The 20,339-nt window shown below is 36.8% G+C and overlaps 2 protein-coding genes across 2 annotated transcripts; both read right to left on the bottom strand.

Moving 5' to 3' along the window:
- Window positions 1-226: 226 nt before the first annotated feature.
- Window positions 227-11,630, bottom strand: LOC147871849 (ryanodine receptor-like). The gene is made up of 8 exons (XM_087360076.1): window positions 10,709-11,630; window positions 10,515-10,620; window positions 9,766-9,859; window positions 7,802-7,984; window positions 6,499-6,670; window positions 5,515-5,593; window positions 3,467-3,798; window positions 227-482 (listed from the first exon to the last, which is right to left on the bottom strand). The coding sequence occupies exons 1-7, from the start codon at window positions 10,730-10,732 to the stop codon at window positions 3,602-3,604; spliced, it is 855 nt and encodes a 284-aa protein (XP_087216202.1). The 5' UTR covers window positions 10,733-11,630; the 3' UTR covers window positions 227-482; window positions 3,467-3,601.
- Window positions 11,631-11,944: 314 nt separating this feature from the next.
- On the bottom strand, window positions 11,945-19,449 carry LOC147871848 (TBC1 domain family member 1-like). The gene is made up of 4 exons (XM_087360075.1): window positions 19,319-19,449; window positions 18,758-18,897; window positions 15,204-15,365; window positions 11,945-14,039 (listed from the first exon to the last, which is right to left on the bottom strand). Exons 2-4 carry the CDS (start codon window positions 18,783-18,785, stop codon window positions 13,834-13,836), a joined length of 396 nt encoding a protein of 131 aa, XP_087216201.1. The 5' UTR covers window positions 18,786-18,897; window positions 19,319-19,449; the 3' UTR covers window positions 11,945-13,833.
- Window positions 19,450-20,339: the final 890 nt, after the last annotated feature.

Genomic DNA, 20,339 nt, shown 5'->3' with positions numbered 1-20,339 from the left:
CCATCTCTAATTCTAGAAGAATACTAACATGACGGTATACACATTAATGATAACGTGGAAGAAATTTTATTAACAAAATGTAGATTTATGTAGTTTAAATTCATCAGGCATTAGGTTTGACTGTTTATAAGCTAAGAGTTCCATATAAACATAACACTTGAGAACAGACTTAAAAAAGAAATTCTATCAACCAACTGACAACACCACAAAAGGAACTCACATATTCATCATGGGACTGGTCTTCTGCTGTCCATTGGGAGGAGTGACGGAATTCAACTGTTGCTGGCAGAAAGGCTGCCATTTGACTGCTTTTTTTGTAGTTCCCGTTTCATTGTCTCGCCTTCTGCAGCGCCCACTGTAGAAGAACGTGGTCGCAGACCACTGGTACCACTGTCTGTTATGTTGTTCTCAGGTACTTCCAGTGTTGGAGCTGGTGATGAACGGGTAGTTGGGCTAGCGTGCCCTGAAGAGGATGGGGGATCCTGGGAAAACAATATGTTTTCTGTATATGAGTAAAATGCACTATCTTTCAGACAAGATATCTGAACCTTGGGAAGATTATGTAAGAGTGTTCTAAAGAAATGCATAATAAAGAGCTTCAGAACTTAGTACTGTTTGGGTGATTAAATCAAGGAGGATAAAATGGGTCAGACACGTAATGTGCACAAAGGATATGAGAAATTCACATTAGAATTGTGCTCAGAAAACATGAAGGGCATGTAATGGATTCAATGACTCAGGTTAGGCTCCAGTGGTTGGATTTATGAACGTAACAGAGATCCTTTGCACTACGTAAAAGCAGGAAATGTACTGGATAGCTGATTATAAACTTTTGAAAATAATCCTTGCAGGGTGGAGTTTGTTCATGATCTTATCTTGGGAATGTTGTTTCACATATATATGTACATAGAAATGGAAGTAGCTTCTTCACAGCTACACTTGGAATTTGTGGACAATCTTCCTTCAAACTGACACAAAAGTTACCAAGAGGAATGTTTATTAATGTATCTTTCAAAACCACGGCCTGCTGAAGTGTCATATTTCTTATATCTGTTTCTAATAACAAACCTTTCTCTGTGACAGAGAACGTACAAAGGTTTCATAACCACTGAAAACGTTCACTGCAACTTGTAGGTCTCATACACGTTCAATTGTATCTGAAAGAAAATCATCACTTATCCAGTTCATTGGAAAAGTCATCCAATGGTTGAAAACAGCCAGAAACATTTTTTTTCAACCAGTACACGTCCTCCAAAATTCTATTTCATTTATATATAAATTTGTTCACATGCCAAGATAACTGTGATAGTCACACCTTAAAATTTTGTTCACGTATCTTCGTAAGAACGTCCGCTAGGTACGCTACCCTCTGGAGTCACACAGCATCACACAGACTGTTTGTTGTTGGTCATCCAAATAATGTTACACATATACTGACACTCAGATTTCATGTCACTATGAATGACAGTCATCACCACTCTTCTGCCAGTCCTAACTTTATAAAAACTAGTAAAATGTATTGGGAGATGTGAAGTTCATCTCTAATTTGCACCGTTTTCAATAAAGTACTGCTGCACACATCCTAAATATGCATGCTGAGGGCATTAAAAATGCACACAACAATGACTGATAACCTTGTTTCCCTAAATTGTTACAGTGTGACTTAAAAGTGTAATGACGCAGTGTATCAAGTTAACTATATTGCCATAACAGCAAAGGTATTTGACAACTGAGTCAGTCCACCATTTGACAAAATTCTCTCTTAGAACCCTTGAGATTACTCGATATATTGCCAGTGTTCTGTAAAGTACAGTCTGAGTAACACTAGACTAACCCATTAAAGGCTGCAATACAGAATTACAATTCAGTGATTTGCTAATTCCGTGGTGCAGGAGTTGACAGTTATTCAGCCAATCCCACGTGCGCAGAACTTGTAGGTTCATCAAAAAAAAACCACCACTGGACACAATCCATAATTAGTTCAGTACAATTTATATGCTCACATGCTAGTTTCTTAAGATCCATTTCGAAAATACTATTCATGTCTGATTCTACCATGAAGTGTTTGAAACGAAGTCATCTGTTTTACTGTTTAAATCATGATGACCATATTATTATCCTTCATTAATCATACTACTACATTAAATGTACATCTTATGGAGTTCAATGTAATTCTCTTAAATTCTGCATTCATTTCTCTTAGTCACAAATATTCTCTTCAATTCTTTGCTGCTGAACACCCTTAAAGATTTTTTATTCTTTCAAAATGAAAAACCACTTTTCCTGTTCACATAATTATTTTATTTTATTTATTTAGTGTTCTGTGTGACGACAGGTCCATATGAACAGGATCATTCCCTCCTTTTCTCGGACTGGGACCTGTTCATATACGTTCTTGGCAGATGATCCACAAGTGGTTTGCCATTGCCTTCTTCTGTGTGTGAATGGAGTAATTGTTGGGATGCCACGGAGGAAAACTCTGTGTTGCCTAGACCACGGCCTTGCCCAACACAAGTTATAAATTCGAACCCGAGACCCCAGGATTACAAGGCCAGCGTTCTAACCGCTAGACCACCGTGGCTGTTCACATAATAACAACAACAAATAAAGTCAATATACAATGTACACCAACTACTCAATTTATAGAAGAGAAATATTCATTGGAAGTCCCTTTAAAGTGAACACAAAAATAAACTTATTAGTATTAACTTACATTGAAAGAAAGTTATATATATCTCTCTCAGTCTCACGTGCGCACTCACACACGAGAGTCAAGGAAGATAAGTATACAGTTCACAAATGTTTATAATAACGAACAGCAATTAATTATAAATTAATGGAGATACAAATAATAAGATAATGTGAGATAAGACTCTCAATAACACAGAACAAAGCACAAAGGAGGAACTTGGCTACATGCAAGGTGGGAGTAATGGTGATCAGGGGTGGAAATTATGTTGTATGTTACTTCTTGTCATGTGCTTCTGTGTAATAAAAAATCATTACACAAACTGAAAAAGTGATACTGATTTTTAATTGCGTAAAAATAGAATTTCATTCATTAACATTTGTAAAATGGGACGTTAGTTTGTTCTCAACACAGAGTGCAGCTCTCATTTCTAACTGTAGTTTTTTATTGCAACAGCATCTCACCTTGGATGCCTTGGGTTATGTCAGGGCAGTCCGTGTGGAATTTGTGGTGCACAAAGTGGCACTGAGACAAGTTTCCGTCTAAGTCCTTCACTTTAATCAAGTTCCATATTCACTCATGTATCATCTGGGGGATGGAGAATGGGCCCATTAGCAGCCACAGTTCCACAGAGACAAAGTCTCACCCCATCATAAGAAGAGACTACGATAGTAACAGCATGACGAAACATGAGCAAAATTATTTTGAAGTACTTGAAAGAAGCAATACGGCAGAATTTTAAGTTTCAGGTACTGATCCAGTAACATGCTATTTTACCTTACACAGTGCAGCATTCATTGGCAGACTCAATTCCTTCACAACTGGTCCAAAATCATCTCGTGAGCCCTTGCGCTTCAGCAGCTGAGGGAACGTTTGGCCTTCATGAAGATGGTACTCCCTCCCAGGTACTGATTAAGGAACTCGCTGAGTGTGGCGAGCTTGCTTTCCTTCATAGTGTGCTCTTAGCAGCATCATGAGAAACTCATTCTGCTCACGGAGACTTGAGGTCTCTACTCCTCGGAATTTAGTTAATATCACAGACTGCTCTTCTTCTGGTAACAAATCCAGGCGACGGAAGATGGCGGCTTGTGTGCGCTTGTCATTCAAACCTGAAAGAGAATCAACAAATTGTTTCTCAGAAGTTGTGCGCTCACTAAAATAAAGTGTGCATGTGTTAGATACAAGCGTAATATGGCGAAGACAAAGTAAATCAACTGTAAAGAATTTTTATGACTACTTTAGGTCTGATGATCTAGGAAGAATTCAAAATATCTTTGATCCAGCAAAGAAAACTGCAGATACTTCAGGAGTATTGCTTACATCAGTTCATGATACAGACTGTCCCAAAAAGATATATACAGACATTCAATGAATTTGCATTGCTTGAAACTCAATCAACCCTCCACCATTTGTGTATATGAATCATGGTATCATCTGTTAAGTGTAGACCACACTAGACTCCCCTCATAAACATAACACATGAAGATGAATAACAAGGCTAATAATCCATATTATAATGTGCATACATATTTTTGGGATACTCTATATTTTACAGGACACTAAACAAGATGTAGAGAGGACAATTCTCTTTTCTACTCCAAGATAATATTAAAGGCAGTACTATTGATGTCAATGAGCCGGGATAGCTCAGTCAGTATAGAGACTAGCTACGGGCTGGACGGCCGGGGTTCGATCCCCGACGGGGGCAGAGGATTTTTCCTCTAGCCTCTGCGTCCAGACCGGCTCTGGGGCCCACCCAGCTTCCTCTACAATGGGTACCGGGGTCCTTTCCCGGGGGTAAAGCCGGCCGGGGCGTGATGCTGACCACTCACCCCCATCTAGTGCCGAGGTCAAGGAAGAGAGGAGCTATACCTCCTCTCCCCCCAAACGCCTACATGGCGTATAGTGGGACAGCTTTACTTTTACCTTTTACTATTGATGTCAATTAGCGCACCTTAAGATACACAAAGCTAATCAAGAAAGAGACAATGTATGCTGTCTTATCACATTCACTATTGGGAATTTAAATGCAGGCTTATATTAAATGCCTGGGCTCATGCAAGAAGTTCTGCACTGTCTGAAGACAAAAAAAATATATTTTGCAAATTAAAAAGGAGACAAATGTTATATAATATCATTAGTAGACTTAGAGAGTGTGATACCACGTGTAGCAACAGATTTTAGTGTCACTGATTAAGTCACCACACAACAGCGTGACTTGAATTAAAATTATTTAAAATCCAGCAACAAAAACCTCACTGACAGTGAGAAATATGTTATTCTGGAAATTTTTAAATTTATAAATAAAGTTGTTTGTACTATTGTTACAGTTTCTAATTTTTATTGCTACTTATAATGTACTATGTGTACAAAATAATAATATATGTTATTAAAAAATGTTACTGGGGGGGGGGGGGGGGCACATGGTGTGATCACATGACAAGCTTTTATTGTACATTTTTAGAATTTATGGCACTCAGTCTCAAAGAGGTTTCGTGTCCTTGCCTAAATTAAAATAGAAAAAGATAGAACTGTACTAGTAACTGGTCCTTCTAGGAAACAACTGCTATGTCTGCAAGTCTGGAACCACTGAAGAGACAGGAATATAAGAAATATGTCTGGAGCGACATTCAATGTAATGATGTTCATACCTAGTTTCAAAACAATCTGTTCAGTAGAAACATTTCTGACAGTACATCATTGATCGATAAAGGAACAGACACTGGACTCATAAAAATAACCCTCACATGAGGCAGTCAACATTTTTGTTTCAAGTAAAAAATATTACGATATATATTACGAACATTATCTCATTACACACTCACCTTCTGCTTTGGCACAGAGCTTGTGGTACCACACCATTGGACAGTGTTCACAGGATAGCACTGGCAGCTTCTCACGTTGCTGAAAGTACACAACATACAGCATTCTCATCACAAAATTCTATAATTTTTATATCAGATGTTTAACACATTCACTCCCAGGTACTTGGCTGCTGGTTTACCTCTCAGTCATCTTCAGTAGTATTTCATGTTCTACAGATATGAATGACAAATGACCTACAAATTTCAATGAATTCCATTAAGGTAACTGCATGCAGTGACAGAATAAAACTACATGCTCAAAGTGTGTTCTGAAAGCGTTATGTTTTGACTTCTAAAGGCATGCTGCTCTTTGACCAGGATCATACAGCGACGATAGGAATATGCCCTGATAAGACAAAAAGCGCCTTTCTCAGAAAACTGAGAACACAGTTTCACATCCTGTAACTAGATAGTGTATGCAGGTACCTTTCGAAAGTCCTTGAATCACTGATCGACTGCCAATCACTTCTCAAATGTAATACTTCAAAATGTTAGAATTTTGTTAAAAATGGCTTAGCTGTGTGAGCATGTTAAGAACACAGAAAAAAGTCAGATTATAATTAATTCTAGGCTGTGACAGAATCTGCTATAAATATTTTACAGCTTATTTCCATTTATTTTATTAAACTTCATATTAGTGCAATGATTCTATGGTGTCCTTAACAAGATTTCTTCTTTGAAGAAACATTTTAAATTTTGCTTCTGAACAGTTTCAGTAAGATAGTATTTGGTTTCTCCATAACTGCATGTTACAATGCCACATTATTATTCATTGTGCAATGACTGTCAGGTAAAACTACAACTCTCTTTGTCAACACTTATTTAATATAATATAATAATTTCAAATTCTTACGTTACAAATCTGGTAACTTGAAAAGTAAACACCTTACTTTCCACCACATCTATTATGACCCAATTTAGTTGACGGACAATACGTATACAGACCTTGTACGAGAGCCACAGCCCTGATTCTGAGTGCTGCACAATGACAGTACTGTCACCATATTTGATGATGGGAGCTCCGATCACTTCTAGATCCCTTTCTTCCAGGACAACTTTTAGGTCATCCTTCTGTTGTCGCAAGCAGAAAGTGGACGAGGCAAGTGTAGCATCATCTCTGCGTGCAAAAATGTAAAATGTTACATGCATTTTTCCAATACAGAGATGAATATACTCTCATCCTAACTTTCAAAGCAAAAGCTATTAACACCAGTTGCCCAGCTGTTCTGTTCAAGAGCGTACGATATTACAATACGTGTCAACTCATTAAAATCATTTGTTTTCTAACTGAGAGAAATTGAAGAAAAAACTGTAAGTCATAAACCTATAATAGTAAAGACATTTTATACTTGGGTTGTAGTAAATCTTTGCAAGACTGTTTACTCTTGGGGTCCTTCTAGTTAAATGTTATAAGGTTTATAATTACTGATGGGTCAGGCATTGTATATAATGCATGTAGGCCTCAATCTCATGTAATGCAGAAATGAAACTGCTTCAGATTCTGAGGAACAAAAACTAAAACATCATTACCACCTCTGCCCAAGTTCTGTTTATATGAGCATATGCACAGAACGACTGTAAAGTCATGCAACCCATTCCTGACACACATTCTATTCTAAAAAAAAATAAATCAAGCTGAAATCAGAAAACAAACAAAAATACATTTTATATTATATGTTGCTAATGTCCACTGTGTTCGGTGATGCACGCACTCAAGCTTTCGCTCAAATTTAATGACCTGCAGTGTAGAGTTCCTGTTACAGAAAAAACAGTTCACCAAACAAGAAATTGTCAATTTCTTCGGCACAGGAGAATCTGGAAATCTAATCATAAACAAATGCTGGCCACGTTAAGTAAGAATGAAATGGTCGAACACTTTTTTGCACTTCTGAAGAAATTATCCTTGCACTTCAACTGCTGTAAGGCGACTGACGGACTAGTGCGAGGAGGTTAAAACATGACGTGTCATGTGTGGGCCTTGTACACTCACAGCAGTATTGTGTTTTTATTAATCCAGTTAAATTGTATTGAACTGCAACCATCAGCAAATATTTTAATATGGGTTATGTGACTTCTCAGTTGCCAGCCATCTCTACTGGCAGTAGAATCCAATGGTTCAACACTGCTAATGCAAATGTCAACCACTGGATACAACCCTGAGCCAGTTCCAACTTCACAACCTATTTCTGTAAAATCCATACTTCTCTTATTCTACGGTTATGCTATTTATCTTCCATAGTTAACATACTTTCTTACTAGGTAGAGCTCATTGTTCTCATTAACTCCCAAGTATCGAACAGTAGTAAGGTGGCGGATCCTCATCGGATGATACCAGTTCATGAAGCCGCCTGCCCATTTGGTTCTTGCCAATTCCAGTCGCCACAGCGATCTAGCTTGACTCATTACACTGCCACCCCCATGAACAACAATGCTGAAAAAGTTAACAATTAATTGCATACAACAGATCGCCATGGCTGTGCGTTCTATGATATGGACCATTCAGACTGGAATCACAGGTTTCAATTCAGGTTGAAGCATGTTTCTAAGTACATAACACAAAAAAACAAAACAATTTCTGTGTTCATTTCCACGTGCGTCTGCCAACGGAGTGACTATCACGTGGCCACTCTTTGTCTTCATACCCCAGGTTTCTGTTACAGACTTGTACTGGCTACACAGAATTACCATACCAGCTGTTTAAAAATTTAAATTGACCATCACACACCTAACACTTTAGACATGAAGGGTAAATCCCGTTTTCCTAAATAATCAATTTCTAACACAATTATTTATTATTAAGTGTTCTGTCTTACGACAGGTCCATTGCTCTGCGCAAAAAGAGCTCTCCAGTTGTCCCTATTCTCGGCTTCTAGTTTTAATTCCTGGAACGTCATCTTCTTTCCTTGTTTAAGGTCGTCGGTTAGCTGTATCAGTCTTCTTCCCAGTCCTCGCTTTCCTTCAACCTGGCCTTCGATGATATCACTCAGTAATCCATTCCTTCTCATAATATGTCCCAGCCAGTTGGCTTTCCTTCGTGTAATCGCCTGCAGAATGTTTCTTTGCTCGTTGACTCTCCTCAATACTTCTTCGTTGGTCACTCGATCCGTCCACCTGATCTTCTCTATTCTCCTCCAACACCACATTTCAAAACTCTCCAGGCATTTCTGTTCCTTCTTCCTGAGTGTCCAAGTCTCTGCTCCATACGTAACACTTCACTAGTTTCTTCTTCATCTCCAAGCCCAACTTGCTAGTGAGAAGTATCCTCTTCTTGACGAAAGCTGCCTTGGCCATGGCTATCCTTGCTTTTACTTCCTTGGTGCATAGGGTGTCCGTCGTCCCAAGTACTTGAAATGCTCCACATTCTCCATCTGTTGGTTTCCAATTACAACGTTCAATGGTTCTGCTCTCGGTGCTGTCCTCATTACCTTTGATTTTTCAATGTTGATTTCCATTCCATACTCTCTACCTGTTTCCACTAACTTGTCCATCATGTTCTGTAATTCCTCCTCTTACTTCGCCAATATTTCTAAGTCGTCTGCGTACTTTACAGTCGTTATGACTCTTCCTCCAGTTTTGAAGTCTCCAGAGCTTCCTTGGCTAGCCATTCCCCGTACAGGTTAAAAAGAATTGGTGATAAGCAGCATCCCTGTCTTACACCTCTACCTATCTCAACGCTGTTGGTGTCTCCTGAGTCCAGTCTCACTTTGACTTTTTGCTGCATATACAGGTTTTTGATTAGTCTTCTATCTCTCCAATCAATTCCAATTCTTTGTAGGATCCTCATTAATTTCTTCCATTTTACTCGATCGAAAGCCTTCTTCCAGTCGATGAAGCAGGCACATACTTCTTCCTTCCTTCTTCCTTGACATCGAGCTAACACAATTAGAATGAAAAAATTTAATTATAAAAATTAAAAATATTCCAGTGAGATCTGATACTTTCAAGATGAGTATGAAGATGGTTGTTTCTTGGATATAGCACCATGTAATATGGTATATATCAACCAAACATTTCAGAGGAGCTTATTGCCTGTATCATCACTCTGATGACGGAGATGGTAAGCTCCTCCGAAACGCACGTCCATATCTGCAAGACTACACGACGCCACATCCCAGCAGATAGCCATCTTCTTTAAAAACAATCCCTTTCTAAACATATAAAGGACCATACCTCATAACTGTATTTCATCCCTTCCAATAAAACAAATCTTACTTTTGTCCAGGTTGATCGGTCCAAGTAGATGGAATGGTGAGGCATTCATCACCCCTATGGAAGAACCTTAACACATGACCACCAAAGACATAACCTGAAATATGAATGTGCATTGTTTCAGTTACGCATCTTGCTTCAGATAGCACTAAACCATTCAGTTTCCGTTAACAAATACAACCTATAATAATATCATCTAAATGTATATGCATGCAAGTAGTAAATTATAGACCATTCAGACTGAGCAGTCAGTTTTGTGTAACTACATGCATGCATCCCCCCCCCCCACACACACACACACACATACATATATAACAGTTGTCATGTCCACAATATAATACAACTATATTTTAATGGAGGTTCATAATATCATAAAGCAGAATCTCTTCAAGTTAAGAATCAGACTTCAAAGTTATTTTTGGCATTGATCTACTGAGGTAACAACTTCTATATTGTCATTGAAATCACATTTACCAACTTAAATGAAGCGATCAATTTGAAGTATAAAATTTAAAACTGGCAGTAAAATGAAGCATTTGTTGCAACTATAGATTTGAAAGTGACAATGTTTTTTTTTTGGGTTGTGACATCAAGAAGACTCATAGGAAGATACCAAATTTCAAAGACAGTATGTTTCTCCAAATCCACAGAGCACCACAACTTGGAAGAACAACACCATCATCTTCTATCTATACTTTATAGTATGCCTGATTATAATTACTCTCTAGTGAGCTGAAGTGCTGTATACATACCTACATACTTCATCCTGCTGATACCAGTTCCATACGGTTGCACAGACCAGTGAGACACGTGAAAAGATGCGTTCACCACAGACAGGTCATTTTCTTTAGCTGTTCGCTTTAAAATGGCAAGAATGAGACAATTACAGGTTTTATTCCAACATTACGGCCAGGTTTTAAACCAGGTGTGGGAATATCCAACTTACCATCTTACTTCCCTCTAAAAGCATCTTTCAAACAAATGTTTTGCTCCTTCAACCAACTTCTTCCACTTCCCAACCAGTATCTCAACTTGTAATTGTAGCTCTGCTGCAAAGTTTCGGTCAGCATTGTTCAGCAGTTTCTGTGTTGTTATCATTTGGCTGCAGTGTTTCAATATCATCTTGGAGAGCCTGTATAAAATTTATACAGACTCCACTGTATTTTCTGTTTTTGTCTTACTATTCTGTTATAAAATTCACAGCTACAATAATTAATTTATAAGGGTGTAGGATAGAAATCACCAACATTCTTCTCTCTGTAATTCAGCCTCTTCCTTCAGAAACAGAAACTTGTTCAACTGATCGTAAATTTGATTATTCTTATGAGAGTTGAAGACTCATCACTGTGATCACAAAATCCTGTTATATATTCTGAGTCACTTCAAAACAGAAGTCATTTAAAGAAATAAATATCAATATAATTACTCCTTTATGCCACCACATGTTCTTGTACTTGTGTCAAAAGTTTTGAAGTGCATGTATATTGCATGAAATGACATGTTCGAAATAGTTCTTACTTTAAGTCCTCCACACAAGGGAAAGATAACACACATAAATTCAACAAATGCTCAAATAACGTCACATTAACTTGCACGACCTCGCAATATATGACAGAAGAAATGCAGTGGACAGAAACGATACAGAATAGTTACGCCATTTTCTCGTACGCAGGGATGGCAACATCTGAAAAGCAGCGGACACATCCCGCCATCGCGGGAGAATGAGGGATATTCGATTATCATTCTTTGCGCACTGTAACAGACTCTGCTGCCATCTACCGACCACGGATCTGAAGTAGATCTACGTCGAAGCACACTCCGTTGACCTGCTGTGTGAAATGCTGCCTGCAATACCTCACGTACTGTAATATATGTATGCCAGTAGTTTCTTAATAGGTTTCCCAAACTGTCTCCTTCCTTTACATTTCTGGATCAGAACTTTGTATTTCTCATATGCCGCATATATGTTCCATGATCGCCTATCACATCCTTCTTAATTCAACTGCACTAAAAGTTTTAATTAAAAAATAAATTAAGAAGCTTCTTATTATGTAATTGTTCCCAGTATTCTGTTACCGGATCTCTTCTAAAATCTCAAACATATTCCAAGACCTGTACTCTCAAACTCTCTTCTCTTTTATGAGAGACTAAGTTTCACACCCCAAAAAACAACAGGCAGAAAGACTCTTGCATACATACATACATCTTTATTACATTCCATGGATCCATAACTTAGTCAGATGACAATAGGATGTGGAATAAGTCGTAATAATAATACAATACATGTTATACAAATACAAGTCATATAAATGTCACAAAAATACAAACAAAGGATAAATTACGACTTACTTTTAGACATTAGGGATTCATCGACAGAGTAAAAGGATTGTGTAATTAAGTATCTTTTCAATGCTGATTTAAATTGTGCCTTTTTATTTACAAGACTTGTGAGATTTGATGATAGACTGTTGAAAATTGGTCTATGAAGCAGATTTTTATTCCTTGTGTTGACGTGGTGTATAGTTTGAAAGAGTTCTTGGTTATTTACAATAAAATTCATTAACAAGAATATGTATTCACATGGAAGAGCTAAGATCTCTAATCTCTTAAATAGACTTCTACATGAATTCCTAGGTCTTACACCAGCCAATAACCTAACAATTTTCTTTTGTAAAGTGAATATCTTTTTGATGTTTGATGAATTTCCCCCCAAAATTATTCCATATTTCATTAAATAGTTAAAATAGGCAAAATATTCAGATCTGAGTGTGTCAGAGTTGCTGACATGCAACAGAGATCTAACTTAGGTATCAGTTTATCAATATGATTAGTCCAATTTAGGTGATTATCAATTTGCAAACCCAAGAATTTTGTGTTTATTGACTCTTGTATATACTTCCCACTATAACCAATACTTAAAGCAAATTGTGGAGAGTTATTTGTTATAAATTTTATTAGATTTAGGGCCAGTTTGTTAGCAGTAAACCATCTACTCATTATGAGACAGAACTGTTTGATGTTGAACAGAAATCATCAAAATTTTTATTTGAAATTATGACGCTTGTGACATCAGCAAATAGTTTAATAGTATGTACTCTTTGCACAGAGAAAATAAAGTTAATTTACAAAAGGGAGGTGTGTATGTCTGTCCTAGCCACTTATTTGTATATTTGAAGTCTATAAAAAGTGGATGTATTTTGACAAACTATTATATTTGAAGTTTCATTAGATCCATCTACTAATTCTAATTTTCATTACCAGCTGACAATAATAACAACCATTTCATATAAACACCAATATACATTATGAAACATAATTGACAAGAATCTCACTAATTATTCCTCTGAACAAAAAACATTCTGGAAAAGACTTGTAAGAAATAATTGGATACACATTTTTATGTAAATTTAATTTTCTGGTAAATTATCAAATACATAAAAACATAAGACGCGTAACTTCAAAATGTCTGTAGAAGTTGCTTACACTATCACGTGTTCTTTGTCATGTATCTTTTTTGATTCATAAAATAAATATGTCATGTGGAGATTATGTTATCTGTCAATATGTCCATTCAAATGCTTTATGTCAAAAACTGCTTGGAAGATTCTGATGGCTGAATTCCAATGTTTGGAGTTTCCAGCAAAAGTTGTCTTCAGAATGTAATTCTGGTTATCAATCATTTTAATATTATTTCTACTTTACACAAAACAAAAATTAAATTTTCCTAGTAGCTTATCATATAAGAAGTTTATGCACGATGTAATACGTACTTTCCACTAAGTTCTACACCTCTTATTAGAACTATTTTATATAGTATACATTTTATTAAAAAAGCACAGGTAATAATTGATGTCACTAGTAGAATAAGTGTATTATATCTAGTGCACAGGAAACTCAACTACCATACTTTAGGTCCAGTTAAAGTTTAGTTTTAAATTTTTGATTTCAATAGCTGAAAATTACCAACACAGTTCAGTTGACTATGAATCCATTAATGAAACATTATCACTGCTCAGTCAGAGACTTGAGGTGAGTAATGAAAGGGCAATGGCTGCAAATGAGGCACATAAATTAATGGATGTCAAGCATGGATGAAGTACAAACTGTCTCACCTAAGTCTATAAGGATGGCATGCTGATGGGAGGTGAGTTGTCGTAGCAGGTTCTCGTACGGGACGTGATAGTTAGGGAACTTGCTTGTATCTATTGGAGCAACTTTCAGACAGTACTGCTCTGCCAGGAAGTGCCAAACATCCCCACGCTTGCTGCGTGGAACTCCTGCAAAAACATCCAACAATCTTGTGAAATTAAACACTTTAGTAAGAAAGCCCCTAACAAATTTATTATGCAGAGGTGATACAAAGAATGATTATGAATTATCTTTGCACTTCTAGACATTTTATTCTAAGAAAATCTATGCTCAATAATAACATTTTCAGGATGTAGACCTTAAGTATGAACTGTATGTTGTGGTTTCATGAAATCCCATCAATGAAGGCAATGCAGAGATGGTTTTGAAGAGAGTCTGGGCTAACCTCACCTGCCAAACCATCCACTTATGCTTCATACAAGCCTGTTTCTAAACAAACTGTGAACAGAATGTGAAATGCATTCATATATTGCCCATGATAACACATTTCATTTTCATTGCAGTGTGACAATTTCTGAACAGCTGTTTGCCCCTAGGTCCCTGCAATTTCTTTTTGTGTCGGAAGGGGGGTTGTTTGACAGACTGTCTACCCCTGCACCAATAATTCAAAACCAAAATGACATCAAAATTCACATCTGAGATGATGATGTATGTGCAAATGTGCAATCTTTGGAATGAGAATGACAATCATTTTGACACATGTAGAATCACCAGCTGGGCTCACATTGAAATTAGGTAACTGACTTCAAAACGAGTTTTTATTCATGCCCTACAAATTTCATTATCGTGCATAGCTTACCTTTTTAAAAACATTTTTTAAAAGTGAAAAGAATATTTATAATCATCTTGTATTGTGAAATAAGGTGATTACGAATGGTATGTTACATGAACGAATTGGTCATGGCTTATTTTAAAACACCAATGTGATGTCTCCTTCAACAGTACAAGGAAAAAAACATTAAAAAATAACAGGCTGGTATTGAAACCAGTAACTCCTCAAATACAAAGCAGCAGTATTAAGAAATACAACACAATATAATGTTAAGTCTACAGATGCTTAAGTATAAAATGATGAAATTTGGCTTTATTAGTGTACTTTACCAAATGCCACATATTTGTCAGTGAAGTTCCCTCTCTGTTCATAGTTATGTAAGGGGTAGGATAACAATCCTTCCCAACCCTCTTCAAATGCGTATAACCCCAGATTTAACTTTATTATTTCTGAGATTAAATTATTTTAATCCTGTCACTGAACTATTTCTCCATTATCTGCTATTATCTCATGTCTTCACCTTGCCTGATGGCTTGGAGCAGCATTTTGGAGTCACACTGAGTTGAGACGCGACTCTCCTTGCTCACCAAGAGATCCCACACCTCCATTACTTCTCGCACACATGAACCTATCTCATCATATTCCAACTTGATGCGCTTCACTGTCGCTTCCTCCTGTCGGGCTGCCAAAACAATGGGTTACTTTACAGTGTCTGATGATGTAACCAATCCTGTGGTTGTTAATTATTATTCATAATTCAATAAAATACAAAATTAGTAAACTACAGCACAGCTCTGATTATCTGGGGCCCAAATTCATCCATGGTCTCAGACTGCGTAATTACATTTTCCTTATCTTCACTTTACTTCATGGGAAATGAAAATGACTTTGATTACGATGACCTTTTTACAAATTTGTGAGTATATAAAAAAAAGGCCAACAGAAATATCAAAACAAAATCTATGGACTTGCTTACAAAATGACTTCAAAAAAGAATGTTTAGTAAGTTTTGCAATAGGAATATGTATGTTAATATGTACAAATTTGTGAAAGTTCCTATTTTGCTTACACGGATGATGATGATAATGCTAATTAAATATAATCTGCATTAACTGTGTTTTAGATTATCTGGGCCCTTGCCTCCCACAACTACCATGAACAATCAGCGCTCTACTCTAATTTCAATATCAACATAATAATTGCACATTTATTCCAACTTAAAAATATACTGTGCAAAGGAAAAATGTTATTTCCTGGCCTCGTACTGGAACATAACAGGATAAAATGGTGGAATTTTTGTTAGCAGTATTAAACCTCTAGGTTCTGCTACCTGAGAGTGAACGCATTAAATACGGACTTCATTGGATTCCGGACGTAGTGGGAGCACTTCCTAATCACTAGGTCCTATTATCAGAGTTTAAATTTGTTGTTAGAGGTGGATTGGATTGAGGACAGATTCTAAAATCATATTTTAGTGTTACCTTTCGATTCTAATACCAGAGAGTTTGGTGTTCAGAAGAAGAAATTAGATTAATCAATAGCTGTTTCTTTGTGTATGCTGGTATACCTTCATATTCACAAGGTGATTAGATCATTGCAAATAAGGTTATAAACTCTGATAAACAAAAACTATGTATTACTTTCCACTTTTCACAACTTTTACACTTAAACTACTAACATTACTTATCTTTCTTTATAAAAGCACGAGTGTGTGGAAGATACGAAAAAAAATTATGGAAACAAATGCCTGCAAACCAAAATTTCAGAATAACAAAAATAATGTTCATCTCCTGCAAAAGAATTGAAAAATATTTTATAATAATGAATAATGATATAATAAAATATCAGTGTAATGCAGCCAAACCCCATTGCTGTTTGAAAATGTGTTAAAATGTCCAAGTAGCAGCAACGACAAATGGCATTACAGGATTAGAAACACTGCTGTTTATTTTAAATAGCATGTAAAATATTCACCAGATGTCACAAGCATACAAATCTCTGTACATACCATAATCTGGACATCAATACAAGATTAAAATAGTCTGATGACAATTTTTACACATTGCAAAACAGATTTCCACATCTAATTTTGAAACACAAACCAATAGGAAGAAGAAATAAAGGACGCCCTTTAAAGAATTCCTGGACGATTGAGGCCAGAATGGGTCATTAGGCCCAAACTCCTTGATAGTTAGATGATGATGATGAAAATATTTTTTTTTAATTTCCCTTGTAGCAAATGCACAATATGGTGCAAAATGATGATGCAAGTGATGATATTGTGCCAATTCTGGATTGTGCATGTGACAATATTTCAGAAGTAGAATCTGGTTATACTCAAAATGAAATTGGTGATAATCATGAATTTGATCACAAAAGTGACTCATCAGACAGAGAAAAAAAGTGATGAGCAAGCAGAATCAGTTGTCACGGCAAGATGTGATATGGAACAGCAAATGAAAATATCTGATTCATCTCCCCAAATGGCATGATGTTCAAAACATCACCAAAATACTTTGTGTATACGCATGTGTGCAAAGAATGCATAATAACCTTTATCACAGGGGATTTAAACTCCCATCATGTGGGGCTGTAAGCTGGATTTTAACTTTAGCGTGAAATAGTTTACCACTACGCTACTGCAACACATGATCAGCTAGACCAAGCACAAAACTTGGTGCACAGATGATAAAAGATAATATACATAATCATGTAAATGCTAGATCACTCTTGTTTATGTTTGGATTGCAGAATGAATGATTGAGAATATAATTACAAACACACAATGTGCCACTTCCTCCATCCATCCAATGGCTCTAGAGCCCATATTGGGCCTTGGCCTCCTAGTGCCAATTATTTGGCAAAATGCATTGATGTCTGTAGAAACAATTAATCCGAAGTTATTAATATGTTTATATTGCCTTACACCATCATTAAATTTAATTATTATAAATATAATTTGTCAGTTCATAAAAAATTTGTTTTAACCAAGATTTTAAAAAAAATAAATAAAGCATCACAATAAATTTTTCAAGTAATGTTGATGATAATACAGCGTGTTTCAAAAGTAGCTTTACAACTTGAGGGTGAGATATTGGTGAACTGATAGGAGAAACATATAATTTCAGAACATAGAAATGTAGTCAAACACTTCAAGTTTTATGTCCATCAGATTTTTATGGTTCAATGTGACTTCCATTTGTTATGTAGTCAATTTCTTGCCACACGCGGTGTAGCATCTCTGGTGTCACTTCAGCAACTGCGGTGGTAATTCGAGTTCGGAGTTCGGCCACATCTGCAGGTAAGGGTGGCACGTACACTCGATCTTTAACAAATCCCCACAAGAAAAAATCTAAAGGTGTTAGATCCGGGGAACGAGGTGGCCATGCTATTGGTGCGGCCTGACCAATCCACTGACCTGGGAAACGGTTGTTGAGGTACTCGCGCACTTCTCCGAGGTAATGAGGGGGTGCACCATCTTGCTGGAAGTGAATGCGTCCTTCCTGGTCATCTTCATCAAGTTGAGGAATGAGGAACTATTGGAGCATGTCCAGATACACAATGCCGGTAATAGTCTTCTCCATGAAAAAGAAGGGGCTGTACACTTTATCTTTGCTGAGGGCCCAAAACATTAACTTTTGGACTGTCATGAACATGTTCCAGGAAGGTACGTGGATTTTCACTACCCCAAATCCTGCAGTTGTGGGTGTTGACCTTACCAGTGACATGGAACGTGCTTTCGTCACTGAAAATTACCGAGTCCAGAAATCCTTCGTCGTCTTCAACCCGCCGCAACATTTCCGTACTACAGTTTACGTGCATGAAACTTGATGTGTTCGGCTAAATTTGTGCATTTAAAAATATTGCGCACGTCCTTTAAATAAATTTATATTCTCCTGCAAAGTTGTAAAGCTACTTTTGAAACACGGTGTATACTGCATGAAGCTCAATTACAAACAGGCAGAAGAACAAATTTGTGAATATTGACAGCTGACCACATTTCCTGTTTCCTTTGTGACTGTTTATTATACAGTTCTGTTCTAAAACAAGCATTATAATATTTCTGACAGATACCTCGCAGCCTCGCATTCTCCTTCTCCATCCGTATAAGAGCAGCAGTTGCTGGTTGATAGCTTTTTTCCACAGAGCACGCAGTTCTTCTCTGTCTCGCTTCAGTGGGTGCTGCTTTATACTGATTAACCCCAGGCCCCTCTCTGCTTGAACACAACAAACGGATGAGAGAATCACAACAGATAATCACAGAGCCTCTTAGTCTAATACATTTCCTGGGCGTGATGCTGACAAGAGAGAGAGGAGCTATATGGCGTGCAGTGGGATGGCTTTACTTTACTGTATTATATTTATATTTATTCCATATAACCACTGCATCTTTAGTGAAGGAAATGTCTAATTTCAGGAGACTGAATCATTCTGAGCCTCATACAGTACTCCACTACTAGCAACAACTACTCAAGAAATAAGAGGACAAAATCACTTGTTGAAACTGATAACAAATCTGTCTGGTCCTGACAAAATCCAGCAGTTAATCTTCATTAAAAGTTATGAAGCAAATTATACTTTAAGCCATAAAAATTTGTCAGTGATGGTTCCAAACAAAAGTAAACTAAAGTTTACCAGACAGGTTCTTGTTAGGCGTCAGCACCCGATTGAAGATGGCTTGGCGCCATGATCCAGATTGCCTTGCCACATCCTGATTCAGCTCCTGTGTTGGTGATGTCTTTGAGGTGTGGCCAACTTTCAGGAATCTGTTCACAAAATCAATGTTTTGTTTCAATGCTTGGTGTAAAAGTAATCTGGAGAAATTACAGTTTTCAGTTGAATACACTGTGAAAATTCTCTCCTATCTCCCATGTTTCAGCTTGTTAAATACTGCAAAATTTTTGAAGGTATAACAGAATTTAAAACCCTAAACATGTGTCTGTCTCTAAAATGTTAAACTACTGCCCTACATTTATGTGGGCGATTGCTCTACGAAATAACAGTTATGCAATTCCTGAATCAACAAATCAAACGCACTGACAAGCTTATTTTCAGACAGTGTACACCCACAATGTTATTACCTAGATATTTCACATTCTTTTAGATTCATTTATTATTTAATTTTTCAATACTATTAACAAAAATATTTCAACAGACGTGATCTATTTTGTTTTTGTATGATATTCTGGGGGTATAGCTGGACCACCTTGCTTCCAGGTGATGTAAATACGGAGGCCTGGTCTTCCAGGTTGGGGGGGTTGGGCATGGGGCTAACACCCCCACCCTGGTTTGTAGCGTCCATGATGAAGATGATACTCCACATTTTGCTGTATTTATAAGATCTTCAGGTGACCTACAGTTATGTATTTTACTTAAGTAATGGTACAAAGTTAGTACACATATAACTGTAACTTCTTCATCTGTTATTACTTCTCATTATGTACACATTAATTACAAAATATGTTACAATTTCCTTCTTTAAAAGTGTCATAAAAATATAGAATATACGAATTCTTAAAACTTTATACTAGCCAGACTGTTCTTCATGGCTTTATACTCATAATTTTTATTCACATATTATAGTTTAGTTCTGTTTTCATCATTAAGTACTCTTCCATCCCCAACATGAAACTCTTTATTACAGTTTTTGCTTAAG

Source organism: Zootermopsis nevadensis, unplaced genomic scaffold, assembly GCF_977971745.1.
Source record: "Zootermopsis nevadensis isolate Lab colony 2312 unplaced genomic scaffold, Znev_1.0 Znev_ptg000037l, whole genome shotgun sequence".
NCBI lineage: Eukaryota > Metazoa > Arthropoda > Insecta > Blattodea > Termopsidae > Zootermopsis > Zootermopsis nevadensis.
This window is presented reverse-complemented; position numbering and strand designations above follow the sequence as displayed.